Consider the following 17,649-nt stretch of genomic DNA (forward strand, 5'->3'; position numbering starts at 1 on the left):
CGATCCAGCAACAGAAAAGGGGCGCATTTCCATGCAAGCGCAAGTTAGCACTGAAGCGCCGCCTCTGTTCATGCCTTGTCCTTTCTGTTCTTTTTTGTTCACTGAACTTTATGCAGCAGTATTTCTACTGGCTGTCTTTTGGGCTTCTGCCGTGTGAAACACACAGTTCCCAGTCTTTTAATTCTGTTGAGAGGAATAATAGTCGATCAACGAAGGTGTAAGCAGCTAATCTCATTCCTGGAGCAACAACCATACATCAGCCAGGTAAGGTAAGGGTGTTTTTTCCTCAGGGCTGTCGACTCGAGATGCTTGCTTCTACGTGCTAACAAGACTCGCTTTCGTGGTGTTGTTTCCTGACTGCGGCTTGGTGCCCGGGGTCTCAAATTTTTTGGAGGAAACCATTTTTCAGGGAATGCGTGTTTGTGGGAGTTTATTTTTTCGTTAGGTTTAACTTCATGTGTCCGTTTGTGTTTCTTTGTTTGTGTAAAGATCGGAGCTTTGTTGGTGTTTTTAACTGTTTCCAGTGTTTTCTTGATTTCGTGCATGATCGATCACGTCGATGCTGTGTTGTTATGTGCTTTATGATGCTGTGTAGTTATGCGCTTCTATGAAAGTAGTTTACAAGGATACTAAGCGGCAAGAAGCTATTAAGTCTGGTTAATTAAGTATTTTACGTGATTTTTGCTTGATGCAGATGTTCTCAAAAACACCTCCGAGCAATTTGGGCAAGAGGCCTAACGAAGAGCCTAGTAGAGAAAGGCCTAGAAAGATTCTATTTGGAGGTGTGAAGGTCGAAAGTGATGCGCATCTTGCTAACAAACTTTTCTGGTTCCGCATCCTTTTACCGAATGGCACGACCCTTGAGCTCAAAATGACCGAGCTTCGTAGTCACATGCCCATTGAGGAGTTTATCGCTGCTGTCAAAAGAGAGTACTTTAATACAGTCCCACGAACAGGGTCTGGACAACTCGAGACAAGAATTAATTGGACGTATGCAGATTTGCATTTTACGGATGCAGATGGGAATAAGATGAGAACTGAAGTGAAGTTTCGTGATTTGCTGCCTAATAAGTGGCATATCCTCGCGCTTAATGTGAGATAATGTCTAGACAATCGATCATAAGTATATGTATATGTTATCATTGAACAAATTTATAATTTGTGTGTTCACCTTGATATAGGATGGTTCGGCTGAGCCTGAAGCATATGAGGTGTGTTACTCGGATTTCATTTGGAAGTTTTGGTATTTTATGATATAAGGATTGCTGAGTTTCCTAACCCAGGGCTACGGGTATTTGGCTGTCATATTTCTTGATATATTCTTGGTGGTTTTCTTATTGGATTGTCTCCTTTTGGCTTTGTAGGATATGTGGGATCTCACCCCTGATACGGATTTATTAAAGGAGCTGCCTGATGAATATACATTTGAAACTGCCCTTGCTGACTTGATAGTAAGAATTTGATGTGGTTGGCTTCTCTGTTTGACATCAATAGTTGGTTACCAATGGTATTAATTTGTTGACTAGGATAATTCATTGCAAGCTGTGTGGTCAAATCACCCAGGCGAGAAAAGATTAATAAGGTATGCCATTCGGTTTTCAGTTCTTTTGCTTGAATCTAGATAATTGTTGGTTTGTCATCTTTGGGAAACAAGGCATAGGAAACATCAGGATTTCAAACTCGAAGTTGGAGAGAATCTTGCTCAAAGGATGCTAACAAACACATTTTCATTAGGAAAAACCTCCATTCCCGAGCATAACAATTGAATGCTTAAATAAAACTAAAGAACTGCTTACTTGTCTATTTTCTTTGTTGTGCATCTCTTTTATATTTAGGTGGCCTATTTTAGTTTAAATTCTTCATCTTCTCACATAACTCGATTCTCACAAATGTTATTCTATTGTTTGCAGTGTGTACTTACGTAAAAACAGAATTTCAATTTTCGACACAGGACCAGGAATGGATGGAGCGAATGAGAAAATTGTAAAGTGGTACAAATTTTTACATTCTTGGGACATGCAAACGCATCTGTTAAAATATTTGATTCGTAACTTTTCTTGTAAGATTATCTATCCTAAATCGGTTCCTTTTCTCAAGTCCTTTGATGTTAAACATTTTTCTGGGTTCCACATGTGCGAGTCCATTCCTTGTCTTGATGCTTGTAAAGTTAGGTGTGCTTATCTGTTGAGAGGCGAGAGCTACCTCATCAACAATTCAATATTTTAGTTTAGACCTTTGCCGCTTGTTTTTAGAAGTATTTTTTTTGGTCAGATTTGTCGATATGGATAGCTTGATAAGTGTGATAACATGTTAGAGAGATCATTTTATTCCTCTTCTGTATGAAGTTACACATGAGGTTCGCTAGTTTTGCTCTATGCTTGTTTGATTTTGCATGTTAAATATGTTATGTATTTTCTTTCAAGCTATCATCTTAAGCTTATCAATTAAATTTTGATAGGTTTTCTTTCCATCACCATTATCTCATGTTTTTTACATCATCTAGGGGAAAAATGGGAGCGTCCATGCACAGAGAAGAAAGGGAACAAGGCATTGGGGGAAAACCTCCATATTTAATGGTGATAGTAACGTGTGCACTATCTTATTGGTGCTTGTGAAAGATATTAATTACCTTGTGGTCATTTGTTAACTTCATTCATATGAAATTGATGGTCCTAAAGTAGATGATTTAATATTTCAGTTGCTACAGAGGTTAATATGTATGAATCTTGACAAGCATGACTTGATTTTTCTTTTAGGAGATATTTTTAGAATTGTGCTCTAGGTTTCTATTTAAGCATTTCGTAAACCTCGTAGAAGTTCACCACATATGAGTACCCCTTTGGGTGAACATCGGTACACCATTGAGAAAGTCTTTTAAATGCCTTTAACCCTTTCACCTTTATATCCTACTTTCTGTGTGAACAGCTCAAACTTAATTCTTTGAAGTTCCCATGATGAAGACCTTTTACTCTCTTGATCCGACTTTAATGGATTATCCACTGAAAAGAAAGAATAAGAAATTTCAGTGAAGTTGCTTTGAATCAAAAAAGTATCTTGCGGGCTGACCGAAATGGGAAGTACTTGAAAGGCTCAGATTTTGGTATAATCTGGAGAATTATTGAATAATTGTGCTGTAATATGTTATATTTTCAACTGGTAGATTTGCTCTTCTTTTTTGTAGTCCCTTGTTAATCTTTTTATCATATGGTGAATTGCAGCCTTTTTTTGGAATGTTTGGCTATGGAGGTCCTGTTGCCACGATGTTTTTAGGAAGGTATGAAATGGAAGGAACATACATGTAGGATATGTACTTTAGAATATATACGTTAAATGATAAAAGGCACTACATGGGAGAAATAGCTTTATCTTATTTCTGCAACCAAAGTGTAGGCATGCGGTAGTCTCATCCAAGACCAAGACCTGTAATAAAGTTTTTACGTTGCACTTGGAAAGAGATGCATTAATAAGCCCTTCACGTACAGAAAACCGGTGGAAGGTAACTGACATATTTCTTTGATTTTGATTTCATTGATGGCTCTTCCTCCCTTTATAGCTGCTAAGTCAGAACCTTTTTCTGTCATTCTCTGAAGACAAAAGGAGGGATGAGAGATCCTCTTGATGATGAAATGAGTAAATCCTGTCATCGAAGCTTCACAAAGGTCTTTTGCTTCACGGTTTTTCCTTATGTTTGCATATCTTCTATTCAACCATGTTATCATGTTTAAGTTTCAAATAATTTTTCCCTATTCAGTTCTCTGTACTGATTCATTTGTCAATAATTCAAGCACCTTTCTTCATAATTTTTTTGTGTGTCGTGACTCTTGATTTCGTGGCTTCGCCGAAAGAGAGTATGTCAATGTAGTTGTTTTTGAGCAATGCTTGAAAGACATTCATTGTTAATAAAGTTTTGATGGTGAGAGTTGCATTAAAATGAAATGGATTGCATGAACTGTTATGATCTCTCAAGCACATGACGGGCATGTACATCCATTCTAGAACTTAGGTGAAGTCATGCATGCAGTAAGGGACATAGACTGTCTGGATTGTTTTATCTATCCGGGAACATGTATAAAGAATGATTATAGGGCTATATCCTAGGTTTATTTACCTTTTACCTTCTTGGGTTTCTGAGGCAAAGTTAAAATTGTAGTTCTGAAGTTTTTGCTCTAATTTCCATTGTCAGGATTGTCATTTTATATTAGAGAGTTCACCATTGCATTTTTACGATACAGTCCTTTTTTATCTAACATTGCTTCCAGGTTTTCCACAATGCGGATTTTGTTAAAAAGCATGATATTTGAATAGGACAATATGAGAGTTGCTTATGAAGACTATACTCAACTGGTTTCTGGCTAAATGCTGATTGATTAAGTGGAATTTTATTAGTGAAAGCTTACTTTGTTTTTTGTTCGATAATAATATTGTTGCTGCTAGTGCTGTCCCTTTTCTGTCTTTTGAAACCTCTTGCTGGCAATGAGTAGCAGTTTGAAGTGTTAATTAACTATTACCAATTAAAATTCAGTGTTTATTTTGTTATTCTCTTCCAATTTCAGAAGGTACATAGATTCTTGCGCGAGCTTAGTTACATAATGTTGTATTTCTAATTTTGATTAACATTTCATCATTGTTATTGCTGTAGTTTGTTCATGGTTAGAAAGAAAATAATTGGATTGCTAACTAAATCTTAATCATGTTCACAGACTTAAAAGGTTTAGTGATTTGTGATAATTTTGCTGTTATAGCATAAATTTAAGCGCCTTATTATTCAAAGCTAAAGGAATATAATATAAATTTTTATGGGCTTTATAGATCACAAACATATTCTACATGCAAGTGGCAAATCACATGCATATTTCTTTGTTTTTTCCTTTCTTTCTGGGAATATTGATTTCTGGTTGGCTACTTGGAATTATCGTTGTCAATGTCTACTTTGTTAACAGGTTGAAATACTCGAGCCTAAAAGAAGTACCCTGGATGTAAAGAAACTCCAGTGCAAATTGAAAGACATTTACTTCCCCTATGTTCAGGTTTTCCTGCGCATTGTTATGCTCCTCTTTCTATTTCTGCCTTCAATGTTTTATCATTTCCTTGTCATTCTGTTGGGCAGTGTGACGAAATGTCAGGCAAGACAAGTAGACCTATTGAATTTCGGGTGAGTTTGAGACTTTTATCAATTTTTTGGTGTTTTCCTTTGGCAATTCCCTATCGTGATGTTTCCTGTATCTTTATTGACGACTGCACCTACTGGTTAACTCTGATTTTCCATGTAGCAAGATTAATTGGAAATTAAATTTTCTGAATATAAACACCTTAATCAGTCAGTGTCCTGGCTGGGTGGTTCAAGTGTCAAGATGGATTCAGGAAATCTTCTATCGTCATAACAAATTTTGCAAAGGGAGTCCGGAAATAACATCGCGATACAGCTTAAATGTCCAGAAGATGTTCTCAAGTTTTCTTTGTATTCCTGGAATGACAATTCACAATTTTGCTCGAACTCTGTTTCCTCATGGTCTTTGGTAAAAAATTTCATAATGAGCAGGTCAATGGAGTTGATTTAACTGAAATAGAGGGAGGGGAAGTGGCCATAACGAACATGCATTCTTGCAACGGTCCGGAGTTCACTCTGCAACTTCACTTCAGCTTCAGCGATGATGCTTCTTCACCGAGTTGTCAAAGTAAGCACATGTTTTTGTGCCTTCAGTTATACATTACAAGTGATATACTGTTCATGCAATAGTATGAGTGCTCTGAACAGCACATCTCATTTTCTATGACGGGCTTTTAAAAAATATTATTAATTTCCAGGAAAAAATGGATTTCTTGATGCAAATGCCCGGTTGAGGTGTGTTTACTTTCCAGTAATTAAGGTATGACCAGCACTCCTATCCAAATGTTCCTAGATATTGTTGCTCATTTGACCATTTGCATGCATGTGCCAATGTTGGTGGAATTGTGAATGCATGCTCTTTCCTAAACCAATCCACTTTTGGTTGATTTCAGGGAGAAGAGAGTATTACACGAATAATTACAAAGTTAGAGGCTGATGGATTTGAAATAAGAGAGAGCTTTGAGAATTATAGCAGGGTTTCTGTCAGGCGCTTGGGTCGTCTCTTGCCAGATACTCGCTGGGTGAGTCAATTCTACTTTCTTTACGGTTTTTTATTTTATTCATTTCAATTGTTATGGCAACAACACATATTTGAAAATCTAGAATAACACCTTGCAACTTTTAGTGTATTTTGTATTTTCTGGAGTGTCATAATATACTCGGCAAAATAATATGACTGGATCTCTATTGAGAGAAATATATAATTAAAAACATATAAATAAATGTAATATAATCTACGTATTCTTAGTTGATTTGAAATGCTTCTTTGTATGAACCCTGGGATTATATTACTTTTCCACAGACTTGGCTTCCATTTATGGAACCAAAGGCAAAAAAAGGCGAGAAGGCCCAAAATCTGAAACGATGCCGCTACCGTGTCAAATGTTTTATAGGTATAAATATTGTAAGAAACCACCCGGTCTTGGAAACAGGATATTTGATTTTTTTTTGGTTTTTCGGCATGTATATGTATTTATCTTAGGAAAGTAATTTTATGGCTGCAGAGACAGATTCTGGTTTTAATCCAACACCAACCAAGGTACGAACTCAAGTATCATCTGTTGCATTTTAGATTGTTTAGAACAATGGAATACATCAATTTTTATCGTAATATTCTGGCAAAGTTATGAACATTTGATTATTAACATATATCTGTATGCTCATTGAATTTTATTAATGCAGCTCGAAAACCAAATTTTCAGTCTCAAAGTGGAATTTTTGGTGGATGATATGAATGTGATGTTTCTGAAGATATAATCTCCATTACTTTTCATACATTAATAGATGTTTGCATAACCAATAATGTTTTAATGCAAAAGTGTGAACTACGTAAACCAAAGGAATTTATTCTCCTCTTGAATGAAGGGGTTCTCATGTGTCCATTAAAAGAAATGGAAAATTTGAAAGTTAATTGCAAACGAGAAAATATGTGGTATCCCCTTCACCTGATCATCCAAGTTTGTAGGCTTGAAAAGGGAGTCTTTGTCCAAGTAGCACGAGCAAGAAACTGTTAAAAGGGAAAATATTTACTAATATATGTACGATTTTATGCATTATATATGTCCATTCATTACCAGTTTTTGAATGGTCTATCAAATGAAAAAGGTCTAAAATCTCAAATCCACTTTTAGTTAATGTCTCAATTCCTTGTTTAGATCATACAATTTGTGTTATGTATATCGTCCATTTGTTATGGTTGCATTTGGAGTTTCTTTTGATAGTTGTTGCTGTTTAACCGAGTCTGCATTAATGATCTGTTAAACATAAATATTTATATGAAATATGTTGTTTAGATCATGACATAAATTGTGTTATATGTTGTCCATCTGTTTTTTTGGTTGCATAATGAACTTATTTTGATTGGTACTGTTGTTTAACTAAGTTTGCTTCGGTGTTATGTTTCTGTTAAACTGGGTGTTCTGTTAAAGTTAAATATTTTATATATAAAAAAAACGGCTCCATCTAAAAAAAAGAATTATGAAAATTTGCACCTGACTGGTTTTCTTATGTTTTTCAGACAGATTTAGCCCACCATCACCCATACACCCATGCCTTGAAGAATTTTGGCAGTGGGACCCCTGTAAATGGAAAAGGTAAAGTTGTCGGTTCTTCATATTCGAAAATGAAATTTGAACTTGCTACAAACTAATTGTTGAATTGAGTCTTATTATTTCTCTTTTAAATTTTTTTTAAAACAAATAAATTTTCTGAAATAAACATAATTTGTCATGTCATGTAGAGTTGCAAATTGAAATCTGGAGAGATGGAAAGAAGTTGACTCTCACAACACTGGAAAAACAGTACAGTGATTGGATTTCGGAAATGCATGATCTCTATGATGATGAAATTGAAAGTGGTCTGGATCAACCCACTATTCTTATTTCTCCAAAGAATAAAAAGCTTGGCATATCTTCGGATGGTAAGTTTAGAAAGAGTAAATCTAAAGACACTTATGTCGCTCTAACACACTTACATTGCTAGCAAATGATTTCTTCTTCATTTTTGGTTACTATAAAAAATGTTCAGAATAATAAAATTGAAGATTACGACTTATTTTATCTTGAATGTGTATAATATACATGATGAGAGTGTACACTTTAGTTATTAGGGTTCATAAAGAGATTGAGAGAAGAAGGACATGCTGGAAGGCAGGACAGAGGATGAAAATATTAAAAGGGGCATGTGCTGGATTTCATAAAAACAATGTATTTGCTACACTAGAGTACATAATCCTTGAAGGGCTTTCAGGGGATCCTTGTGGTAAGTTCAGTGTTAATCAGGAGAGACTGTGACTAGTTTTTCTACTTGATAATGGTGATCTTCAAGGTGATCTACTTGCCGATGTGCGATATATTAATAAGTTTCAAACCTTCAACCTCTGAGATTTTTGGTTTTGGTTTCACTTTTTTTTTATCATCTGATTGTTTTCTTCATATGTCAAATTAGGCGAGGCTCGACTGATTTGCAGGTTGGTAGTTTATTGAATTTCTTATGAGACTTGGTTCATAGTTATGAACTAGTGACAGTTCTCCCTGTAAAAATTTCCTCTGATAGGCCACTTGGTCTACCTAAAGCAAAAGGTTGTCGTCTATCAGACAATGGAAACAATGTCCTAGACATTGGCGAGTCTCTATCGTTATCAATTAGTGTGATTGACTCACAAAAGGTTAGCCACATGTATCTTAATATTGGTCATATTATGGTTTTACTCTTTATTCGTGTGTCAAGTTATTGACCCTTGTACCCATTGAAACAGTGCATAGCTGTCAGTGATATTGAGTGGAATAGCCAACTTGAGAAACATAGACAGAAATTGCCTTCTGGCATTGATCTATTAAGTCTTGAAGAATGCCAAGAATTGGAAATTGGAGGGGTTAGTTGTAACCATTTTTTTCTCTGTACCTATGTCACGGTGCCATTAAATGGTTTTCACACTTAGGACCCATCCTCAGAGAAACTCAACCATCTTTGTACGGCTTATGTTTGGTTAACTATGTACTTCTTTTACAGGGATTCCCTACCAATATTATAGAAGCTGGAGATGCATTCCCTCAGAAAATTGTTGCTGTAGTGCGACCAAAGGTTTTTGATTCTGCCTCCAGTACTAAAAGATTGGATCAAAAGTTCATTGTCAGAGAAAATTTCGAGATGATTCTAGAAGTCAACTTCAGAGTCGAAGAGAGTGCCAAAAGTGATCATATTTATTCTGTGAGGATTAAACCCTCATCTCACAAGGGGTTACAAGGCTTGTACATATTTCTTTTGAGTTCAAAAATTGAAAAGTTTCAGAAAGCTGGCTACTATACATTCTTATTCTCACTGGTAATTGCTATAAGAAAGATTATGTTTTTCATTGAATAATAAAATGACGTGGAACCATTTGTGATGCACTTCTACTTTTGCGACTTCAATTATTAGGCCGATGTGAAGGATGTACATTTTCAAAAAGCAGTGCAAGTTCAGGCATTGGCTGAAATTTGCAGTTGGAGACTTGAGAATCATAATCAGAATTCCCAATGCACAATTAGGTGGGGCCCTTCAAATTTTCTGTTTGTGGTGATTCAATCATTCTTTTCCTTGATCATCATACGATCAGCCTTGTTTAGTAGAATTTAGAATATTATATATGAAAATTTTCAATTGTCTTCTCCTTCTGTTCAAGAATATTGGTAATTTGAGTGTACTTGTGGATGTTTTCAACAAAAAATTTTAATGACATTTTGTCAATGATAATTGGTTTGATGCACAAGGATGCTCTTTATGCATATAAGTAAATCTTAATGTTAAAATATGCTCCTTCCAATAATCATTTCTCATCAATCTTCTGTATAAATCTTTTTGTAGTAATTTCTGGAGAAAAATCCTGTAATTTGTCTGAAACTAAAAATTGCTCATCTTTTTTTCAGTCAAATTTTTCTAAGGTGAATTTTGAATTTTGTTGGACAGGGTTGGTTGTCGCACCCCATCTATTTCCATAGCATGCTACGATCGATACAATAACAGGCTCCCTTTCACTAGCACTCCACGACCAACTATCAAACTCATTAAAGGCAGCCATGTTCTTGCTCAAGTACGTCACATGAAAGTAACAGCTGATAAGTCAGTCATGACAATTAAGGTAAAACTATAATTCTCCACTAAAATCTAAGTTCATTAACCACTGTGCAGTGCTTTACTTTTGCTTAAATTGTTGTAGGACATTGTTGTTGAATGCCATGATTTGGACAAGATTCGTCCAAAATATGAGGCTTACTTAAAAATAAGTTCTGTAGACAAAGCACTATCTGTCAATTGTCCTTGTCAAGGTTTTCTGACTTCCTCATGGTTTCTGCATCACATAAGTGATCTTTATGTATATATATATATATGTATACATTTCCTATTGATTTCTCACTCGAACGTCTTTTTATTGACAGTCCTTCCAGGATCACCAAAAAAAATAACTACTCATCCACCAAAATTAAGAAAACAATTGCTTCCAGGACAGATTATTGAGGAGCTGGTACTCGAAGTATGTTGATCCTCATTCCTCTTTGTATGCCTTTTTTATTTCTATCGGTAAAATTTATGTCAGTCAAGGGTAGATTTTTCATAATGTCTGGCTTTCGGTGAATGATTATTGAGTAGTTGATGAGTATCCTCCTATTTGTATACGAAAACAAAGATTTATTTTCACCAGAAATCATGGAAATTTTGAAATGGAGTCGAACCTGAATTGCTATTATTGCATTCATAATGAAAACTTCACTCTTTATGCAGGTATTTGATGAATATGGCAACCACGTTGAAAAAGATGAGAATATTTTGTTGCGAGTTGATGGATTCTCATTTCTGCATGGCAGCAGTGCTGTCCGCAATGTGGTTACTGATTGTAACAAAATGGTCTGTTCACTTGTCTGGACAAGCATACTAGTATATTTTTTGAAGTACAATATAACTTTGGTACTCTTTTCAAGTGCATGGTCAAAATAAAACTTTTGGCAGCAACTGGCAGTTAAAAAAGGTATATGTAAACTCGATGGAAAACCTAATGCTTTATGAGATTCATATAGAGTAGTAACTACATATCTGGCTACAAGGTTCACTTTATGCTTTACTTTGACCGACTTATCTTAAGCTTTATTTCATTGAATCAACCAAAAGACTTAGTAAAACAAACAAGATTGAATAAGTTGTTTGGTTTTTTTTATATAATCCTGAAACAGAAGCATGGAGTATTATTTGCATATATTTATTTGTTTTTCTCTTTTTCCATCATTAAGCCTGCCTTTTTGGTTTTCTAATATATCAAGACATTTGTGTTCTTAACCTGAATTCTTTATGCTGACAGGTAGATGCCAGGGGATATGTGGACCTGAGCGATGTTCTTAAAGTTTCCAAGGGATATGGCAAAGATGGTAATCAGCTTTTCCTCTTCTGTTCTTTCACATTTGTGTTCTACATCTGCTAGTTTTAACTTGATAGTGTTCAAAATCTCTCAGCCTGAACTTGATTTTTTCCATTTCCTACCTATGATAAATCTCCTGAGATATCCTTACATTTGACTTTAATGTGGCAGCTATACGACTCATTCAAAATTTACTTTTTTACTTTTATTAACAAAAAACCTCTATGTTCTGACATAAATTACTCGAATAATCCCTCACTAAAACTAAGCATGATTGAATGAATGCTAGCAAAGGTGTTAGAATTAAGGAAAGTGGATGCTGCTGTGTATAAAACTCACGAGCTAGGATTCTGAAGCGAGCTTCCATTTTCCGATTTACCAACCATAAAGCTCTTTTGACAGGAAGTTTTATCATGTTATATCAGTTCTGTAAAATTATTTGAATGAATTTTTCTACTTGCTTATAATTCTTCATGCGAGCACTCTTATTCAAGAACTAGAATTTAAGTTATTCTAGAACTAGAATTTAAGGTTATATGTTCTTATTACAGTATCTCTCTCTGTGATATCCAAAGACAAAGTCATATTCAAAATGGAGTTTCAAACTGAAAGAAGAGAACTTCGGACAGATTCAAAGGTTTGAAACCATTTCCATTGCACCCTCCCGACACCAATGACGGGGAGATGAGAAACTTTTAATGATAAAAACTCCCGATGTTTTATTTGAGTTTCCTGTCGGTTTGCTTCATTCTACTATTTTTTTTAACCTTTCTACAATGTTATGTATCTTGGAAACAGATTTTCAAGTACTGTGAAGCAGGTTCTGAATTGGAGAATATTTTGTTTGAAATTGTCGATGCTGATGGTGTTGTGGATGAAAATATAAATGATAATGAGAAACATGGGCAAATTCATACTCTTATTTTAAAGTCGGACTCAATGGATGTGGATAATTTTGTGCGATATAGCTTCTCCCGTGGACGCAGTACTGTTCGCTCTATTCATCTTCCTCAGAGAGAAGGGATTTTCACACTTACAGCTTTTCACTCCCATTATCCAGATCTGAAAGTGGATATAGAGGTTTTGACAGTTCCATCAATATTTCTAGTTCAGTTGTTATGGCACACTTACAAAAGTTAATTCTTGTATGTAGGTTCATGTTCAAAATGATCAGGGAGAGAATCTTGAATTAGCGGATCATGAAGATTACAGGGATCCTGAAATTTTTCCTGAAGCTTCTTTCAGAAATGCACTGCCACTCCCTCGGACACCTGTCCTCGATGTTCCAGATATCGAGCCTGTTAATGTTTCTCCACAAAGTTTGAAGGAAAATATAGTACATTCGGATTATTCGAGTTGTTTAAAGAATCCAAATCTGGAGCATCAGAATGCCCAGAACGAAAATTCTGGGGATAGAGGCAATTTTGCGGGGAATTCATTGATTTGCTTAAAGGTAAATTTGTATTTGCAGATATTTGGTTTTCTGTCTGAAGTTGCCAGCATAAGTTGATTTTTCATGATAATATTGTGCCTATATCTTGTATTTTCTACATCTTAGAAGAGTTTTATGCTCTAGGAGCTTGAGGATGATCTTTCTAACTGTGGGTTGACAATTGGAAAGCATGAAAGTGATTTAAAGATGCTAAAACAGAAGCAGTCAACACTTCAGCAACATATATCAGATCTCCAAGGTGCTCACTTTTTTTTTTTATTTGATACAAGCTTTTTTTGTTGGGCCACTATAGGACTACATATGCATAAGATGGCGGTAACAGAGAGGTTAATGGAAGGAGAAGAAGGAGGGATAAACTTCTGTAAACTTGGATAAAGGTGGTTATCATCTTAGATTTTGGTATAAGAGATGGTATGTTAGAAAATCGCTTAGTTTGGAGAACTAACATCCAAACCTTGTAATTAGTGAGAATGTGCTATGATGATGATTTGATTCCAGCTTTTTCTTTTGTCCACAAAAAATTTCTTCATTTGGAGCAATTATCTCCATAGCACGGTTAATAAATCAGCATCACCAGCTCAGTTATTTTTGATACCTATCAGTCATACTTAATAAAGGTTATGGAAATAGCAGCTTGTTCTGCTTGAAGTCTTCTAGTTTCATTACATTCTTGATAATCACGGACTCAGACTCCTTTTCAGCTCTTGTAATAGAACTTGATGCGCCAAGCACATTTGGAAAAGAGTGCATTGAGCAGAAAATTGAAAGCAGAGGTGATTCTGCATCGGCTTTTGTTTGCAAATTAAGAAAACTAGCATTGGAAGATAGGCCAAAGGGCGTACTTGGTGTCGTGGCTCTTCTTGGATCGGTACAGACCATTGAGCTTAGCAGGTTAGGTTAATTCTTGTTTCTCTGAACTTAGAGTTGGTGAATTCATGGTAAAGTTGAGCTGTATTTTTTGGTCGGTGTAGGATGTTGGCACAATATCTCGGTGAGGATCAAATGCTCGCAATTGTGTGTGAAAACTATGCTGCTGCTGAATCCTTTGATACTCGTTTCTCTAGCAAATTTGGACAATCTTCAAGTGGAAGATATCTTACTTTGTGCCTAGAGGATACAAGGTATCAGAATCAGCACAATTGATTAATCCATTATAGTCTAACAATTTTAAAATTTGTCATGACATTCTCCAAGACTTGATCTAAATAAAGGCACAATGGTAGGTGTCCTGGATAACAAAGATTGTCCTTACACTTGGTTAATATATCTACTTCTAATTAATACTAACTTGGTTAATATCTCTGCTTCCAAAATTCAATGATGACGATTTCAGGACAAATGGCTACGAGTTGGAAAGTGATTCCCAAAATCTGGACTCCTTGCAGGAGCCTACCTTGCCAAATGGCTGTACCCCCCACGGATTTCTTGGATATGCCGTTCGCATGGTAAACATGGAAGCAGTCCATTCACACGGGACAAGGAAAAATGATACTAGTACCCGACAAATGTTATTGTGCTGCCTCTTTGGGGAGCTTCAAGTTTATGAGAACAAGCAGTGTATGAAAATGGCACGTGCCTGCATTAGGGATGGAGCCATCTCTTTAGACGGTGGCATCATGAAACGAAAGGGACTAATATCCTTTGGCAACTGGTAAATATATACACAACAACCTGTTTTCTTTTTGTATGTCAAGCCACAGAAATTCTCAAACATTAACTTAATTTTCTACTTTTAAAATCAGGGAGCAAGTTACACCTGATGTCATATTTCCAGTTGTGAACAAGATGCCCGTTTCGCTTACGAGTTTAAAAGCTTCGAAATGCATGGTAGAGAGGGAGTCGGAGCTAGCAGAGGTAACCCGTGAGATAGATAAGAAGAACACATTGTATAAAATAGATATGGAAATTTTCCAACGTTCACGGGACAGGTATAACCTTTACTTGTCTCGAATGTAATCGGCTCCTCAAAACAGTTGTATGCATATTTTGGAACGAAAGAAAATTACCTAGGAATGGATTGACTCTGAAGGATGTCTGGGATGCTTAGCTTGTTGGTAGTAGCTTTGGTGAAGAAAACAGTTGTCTTGTGCTCCACTGTTCTGTATTTACAACGTAATTAATGTAAAAAGTTAGATTAATGTAAATATCTGATCGTTGTTTTGTTTTATAAAGCCGGGGATTATATCCAAAATTAAAATGGGCAACTTACGTATTAGTACAAGAATCTTTCAAACTTTAAATTTAGTACCTAGCTTCCCATAATACCCTTCATCCTTTAATTTTTTAAATAATTGATTTTTCTTTTATAAGTAAAGGTCCATCATGTTTCCGTAAAATAAAATAAAATCTTATACCTCTTTGACCGGAGTACCATCGGGTTATATCCACCGTATTTTACGAATTGCTCCTCACAGTTCAACCACACGATCGCAACCGATGGTTACAGACGCAGATTCCTTCAGCAGCACTCGGCACAACTCTAATTCGTTTCCTACCTTAGAGTGTACAGTATAAAATAAAATTTTTGAAAATAATACATGAGAGGAGCTAGAGCAAAGATCTCTTTTATTCAAACACAAACATTTATTTATTACATAGTAACCTCCTGTAGAGGAGGAAAAACTTGTTTAGCTACTTATCGTAGCTGGACTCTTAACACACATAAAGCTTGAAAGAAAATATTACAACCTTGTATGAAAGAAATGGAGAAAATATTTGATGATCTTCACTTCCTTCTTCCGGCTTTATTTATAGAAGGCTCTTTCGGATTTGAAACTCGGATTTCAAATCTTCATTAGCCTTTACAGCTTGCTTGGGGACCATGTAGTGGTTGAAGGGTCCCTGTTTAGATTATTAATCTGGACATCTCTCATCTTCCTTTATCTCTCTTAGATACCATTGACGATGAGTTTCCAGGATATCGGCAGTAATTTCATCTTTTTTATACTCTTTGAAATGATTTACTAACCATTTAAGAGCTTCTGCCTCTCCTCTTGTATGTTAACCTTCTTTTCAAAACTTTCAAATATACTCGATACATTTTTAAGTTTTGATTCTGGTGTGTTAACTGGTTTCCTTTCTGTCCTTATTTATGGATGAATTTTCGGGACCAGTTAATTTACTTTTATTCATTGGATTCCTTTTAGATTGGTATCCAATGCTTGCTGAGTCATCCACCATTTGTTATTGGTGGTCCATTTGTCCTTTACCACTAATTAGTGGTTGTCTTGTTCTACCACTCACATGGTAGTGGTCCTGCTTTTTGTAATGGAGGGTCACATGTCCCTTTTAATTTTGTCGAGGAATCTTTGGTTTTTTGTATCCTCGAGGAAAATGTGTATGTGGTCCTTCCCTACTTGTGCTTGTGTCGGTAAAGTTTTTCCGATCTGATCTCGGTTTGAAACCTTTACCAAACTCCGGTTTCTTCTGGTCTTGGCATTCAAGGCAGATGTTTTCTGACCATCTTCCTATATGTGCCATGTTACAGAATTTCCGGCGAGTCTCTTTGCTTGCCGGCAGCTTGCTGTTCCACAAAAGATTTCTTTTCTTTTCAAATAGATCTTCTGCAAAACTTGTTGTTTTTCCTGTCATGGTATTTAACAGGAATGATCCGTTCACTGAATGATTGTAGAATTTGAACGGAAATTTGACTTTATCCATCTCAGTGAGACAGACCCAAATACCCCAAGCTCTTCTGGTAGAAATATCATCTTCAGTTATTGAAGACACCAGGGGTGTTTCTTCTGTCGGAGGGGCCTTGATAAATTTCTGGACATTTGAATCTGGCCTCCTTAGCTTGATGAAATGAAAGGCTTCATGTGTGCCTTTCCCTGCTGGTTCTGGTGCTGCACTGAAAAAATACAATTCCAGAATATCTCCTCTGGACAAATAATCATTATTTGCCCAAGTTTCATGAACAGCTTCCTGGATCCATTTTGGTAGACATGAAATTTCCGGAAAGCTGGGTGATGTAGTATAGACTGAGGCGAGAGCCCCAAATTCATACCAAGCTTTAACCTCCTTGGGATATGAATTAGGTTTCATCCATACCCTTGGATATTTTCCTGAAACATCAACCCTGTTTGTAGCTGGGTTAATGCCTATTCTTGTTTTCAACTTCTCCCAATTCTGCTGATAAACCTGAAATGGAGAGATTGTTGTTTCGTTAGTACCAACCTTAGATTTGCCTTTATCAATTCGAGGCCTAAGGTTGATCTCTCCCTCTTCAATCCCCGAGGTGAAGGGTTGACTTGAGGACTCAAGATAAGGATCAGGAGTCTCAACTTTTGTTTCAGTCGATTCATCTGGTGATGATCCCGACTTAACACTTGTGCAAGGGGTATTTGAATCCCCCGCTACAGGTATAGAGTCCTGTACTCGAAAACTCTCCATTTGAGAAACCAGTGGTCTCTCAATGCCCTGGAGGATAGGCCTTTGCGTTACAGACCATAACTGAGTATATGCCTGTAAACATCCTGTAATTCGATCAGAGACAATTCTCTTATCAGCTTGTTGTAGCCTTCCCGCAACTTCTGCGTTAACAGCTAACTTGTTGAACTCGGTTTGAAGCATTTCAAGGTGTTCCCTCAAATGCCTCTGCATCTTGATAATAGCATCAATGTCAATGCTGTCCATCTCTTGTTAAAAAATCTGCAAGAATATTTTCATGAGATTTTATTATCATAATATCAAAAATATAAT

The 17,649-nt window shown here is 36.1% G+C and overlaps 1 protein-coding gene across 4 annotated transcripts; it reads left to right on the forward strand.

The window, feature by feature from the left end:
* On the forward strand, window positions 1-14,961 carry LOC140816921 (structural maintenance of chromosomes flexible hinge domain-containing protein GMI1). 4 transcript variants are annotated; one of them, XR_012114688.1, is made up of 38 exons: window positions 1-269; window positions 695-1,093; window positions 1,182-1,211; window positions 1,365-1,451; window positions 1,527-1,582; window positions 1,911-1,991; window positions 2,504-2,576; window positions 3,219-3,274; window positions 3,391-3,496; window positions 3,591-3,659; window positions 4,941-5,027; window positions 5,108-5,152; window positions 5,540-5,675; window positions 5,806-5,867; window positions 6,001-6,129; window positions 6,411-6,501; window positions 6,613-6,647; window positions 7,626-7,701; window positions 7,848-8,027; window positions 8,210-8,368; window positions 8,555-8,576; window positions 8,663-8,774; window positions 8,865-8,981; window positions 9,119-9,430; window positions 9,527-9,636; window positions 10,055-10,226; window positions 10,305-10,413; window positions 10,525-10,619; window positions 10,868-10,990; window positions 11,439-11,505; window positions 12,047-12,132; window positions 12,294-12,575; window positions 12,649-12,948; window positions 13,072-13,186; window positions 13,650-13,839; window positions 13,920-14,069; window positions 14,334-14,599; window positions 14,691-14,961. XR_012114688.1 is itself a non-coding variant. In XM_073176427.1 (38 exons), the coding sequence occupies exons 2-38, from the start codon at window positions 695-697 to the stop codon at window positions 14,902-14,904; spliced, it is 4,851 nt and encodes a 1,616-aa protein (XP_073032528.1). In that variant the 5' UTR covers window positions 3-269; the 3' UTR covers window positions 14,905-14,961. The 4 variants fall into 4 exon arrangements, 3 of the variants coding, with proteins under 3 accessions (XP_073032528.1, XP_073032530.1, XP_073032529.1); XM_073176427.1 differs by having other exon boundaries at window positions 3-269; window positions 14,282-14,599; XM_073176429.1 differs by having other exon boundaries at window positions 3-269; window positions 13,662-13,839; window positions 14,282-14,599.
* Window positions 14,962-17,649: the final 2,688 nt, after the last annotated feature.

Source organism: Primulina eburnea, chromosome 16, assembly GCF_022965805.1.
Source record: "Primulina eburnea isolate SZY01 chromosome 16, ASM2296580v1, whole genome shotgun sequence".
Classification (NCBI taxonomy): domain Eukaryota; kingdom Viridiplantae; phylum Streptophyta; class Magnoliopsida; order Lamiales; family Gesneriaceae; genus Primulina; species Primulina eburnea.

Coding starts and splice junctions, on each gene's coding strand:
- LOC140816921 (XM_073176427.1), top strand. CDS start 695: ATGTTCTCAAAAACACCTCCGAGCAATTTGGGCAAGAGGCCTAACGAA. Junction 5,153..5,539: donor GTAGACCTATTGAATTTCGG/GTGAGTTTGAGA, acceptor CATAATGAGCAG/GTCAATGGAGTTGATTTAAC. Junction 9,637..10,054: donor AATTCCCAATGCACAATTAG/GTGGGGCCCTTC, acceptor TTTGTTGGACAG/GGTTGGTTGTCGCACCCCAT.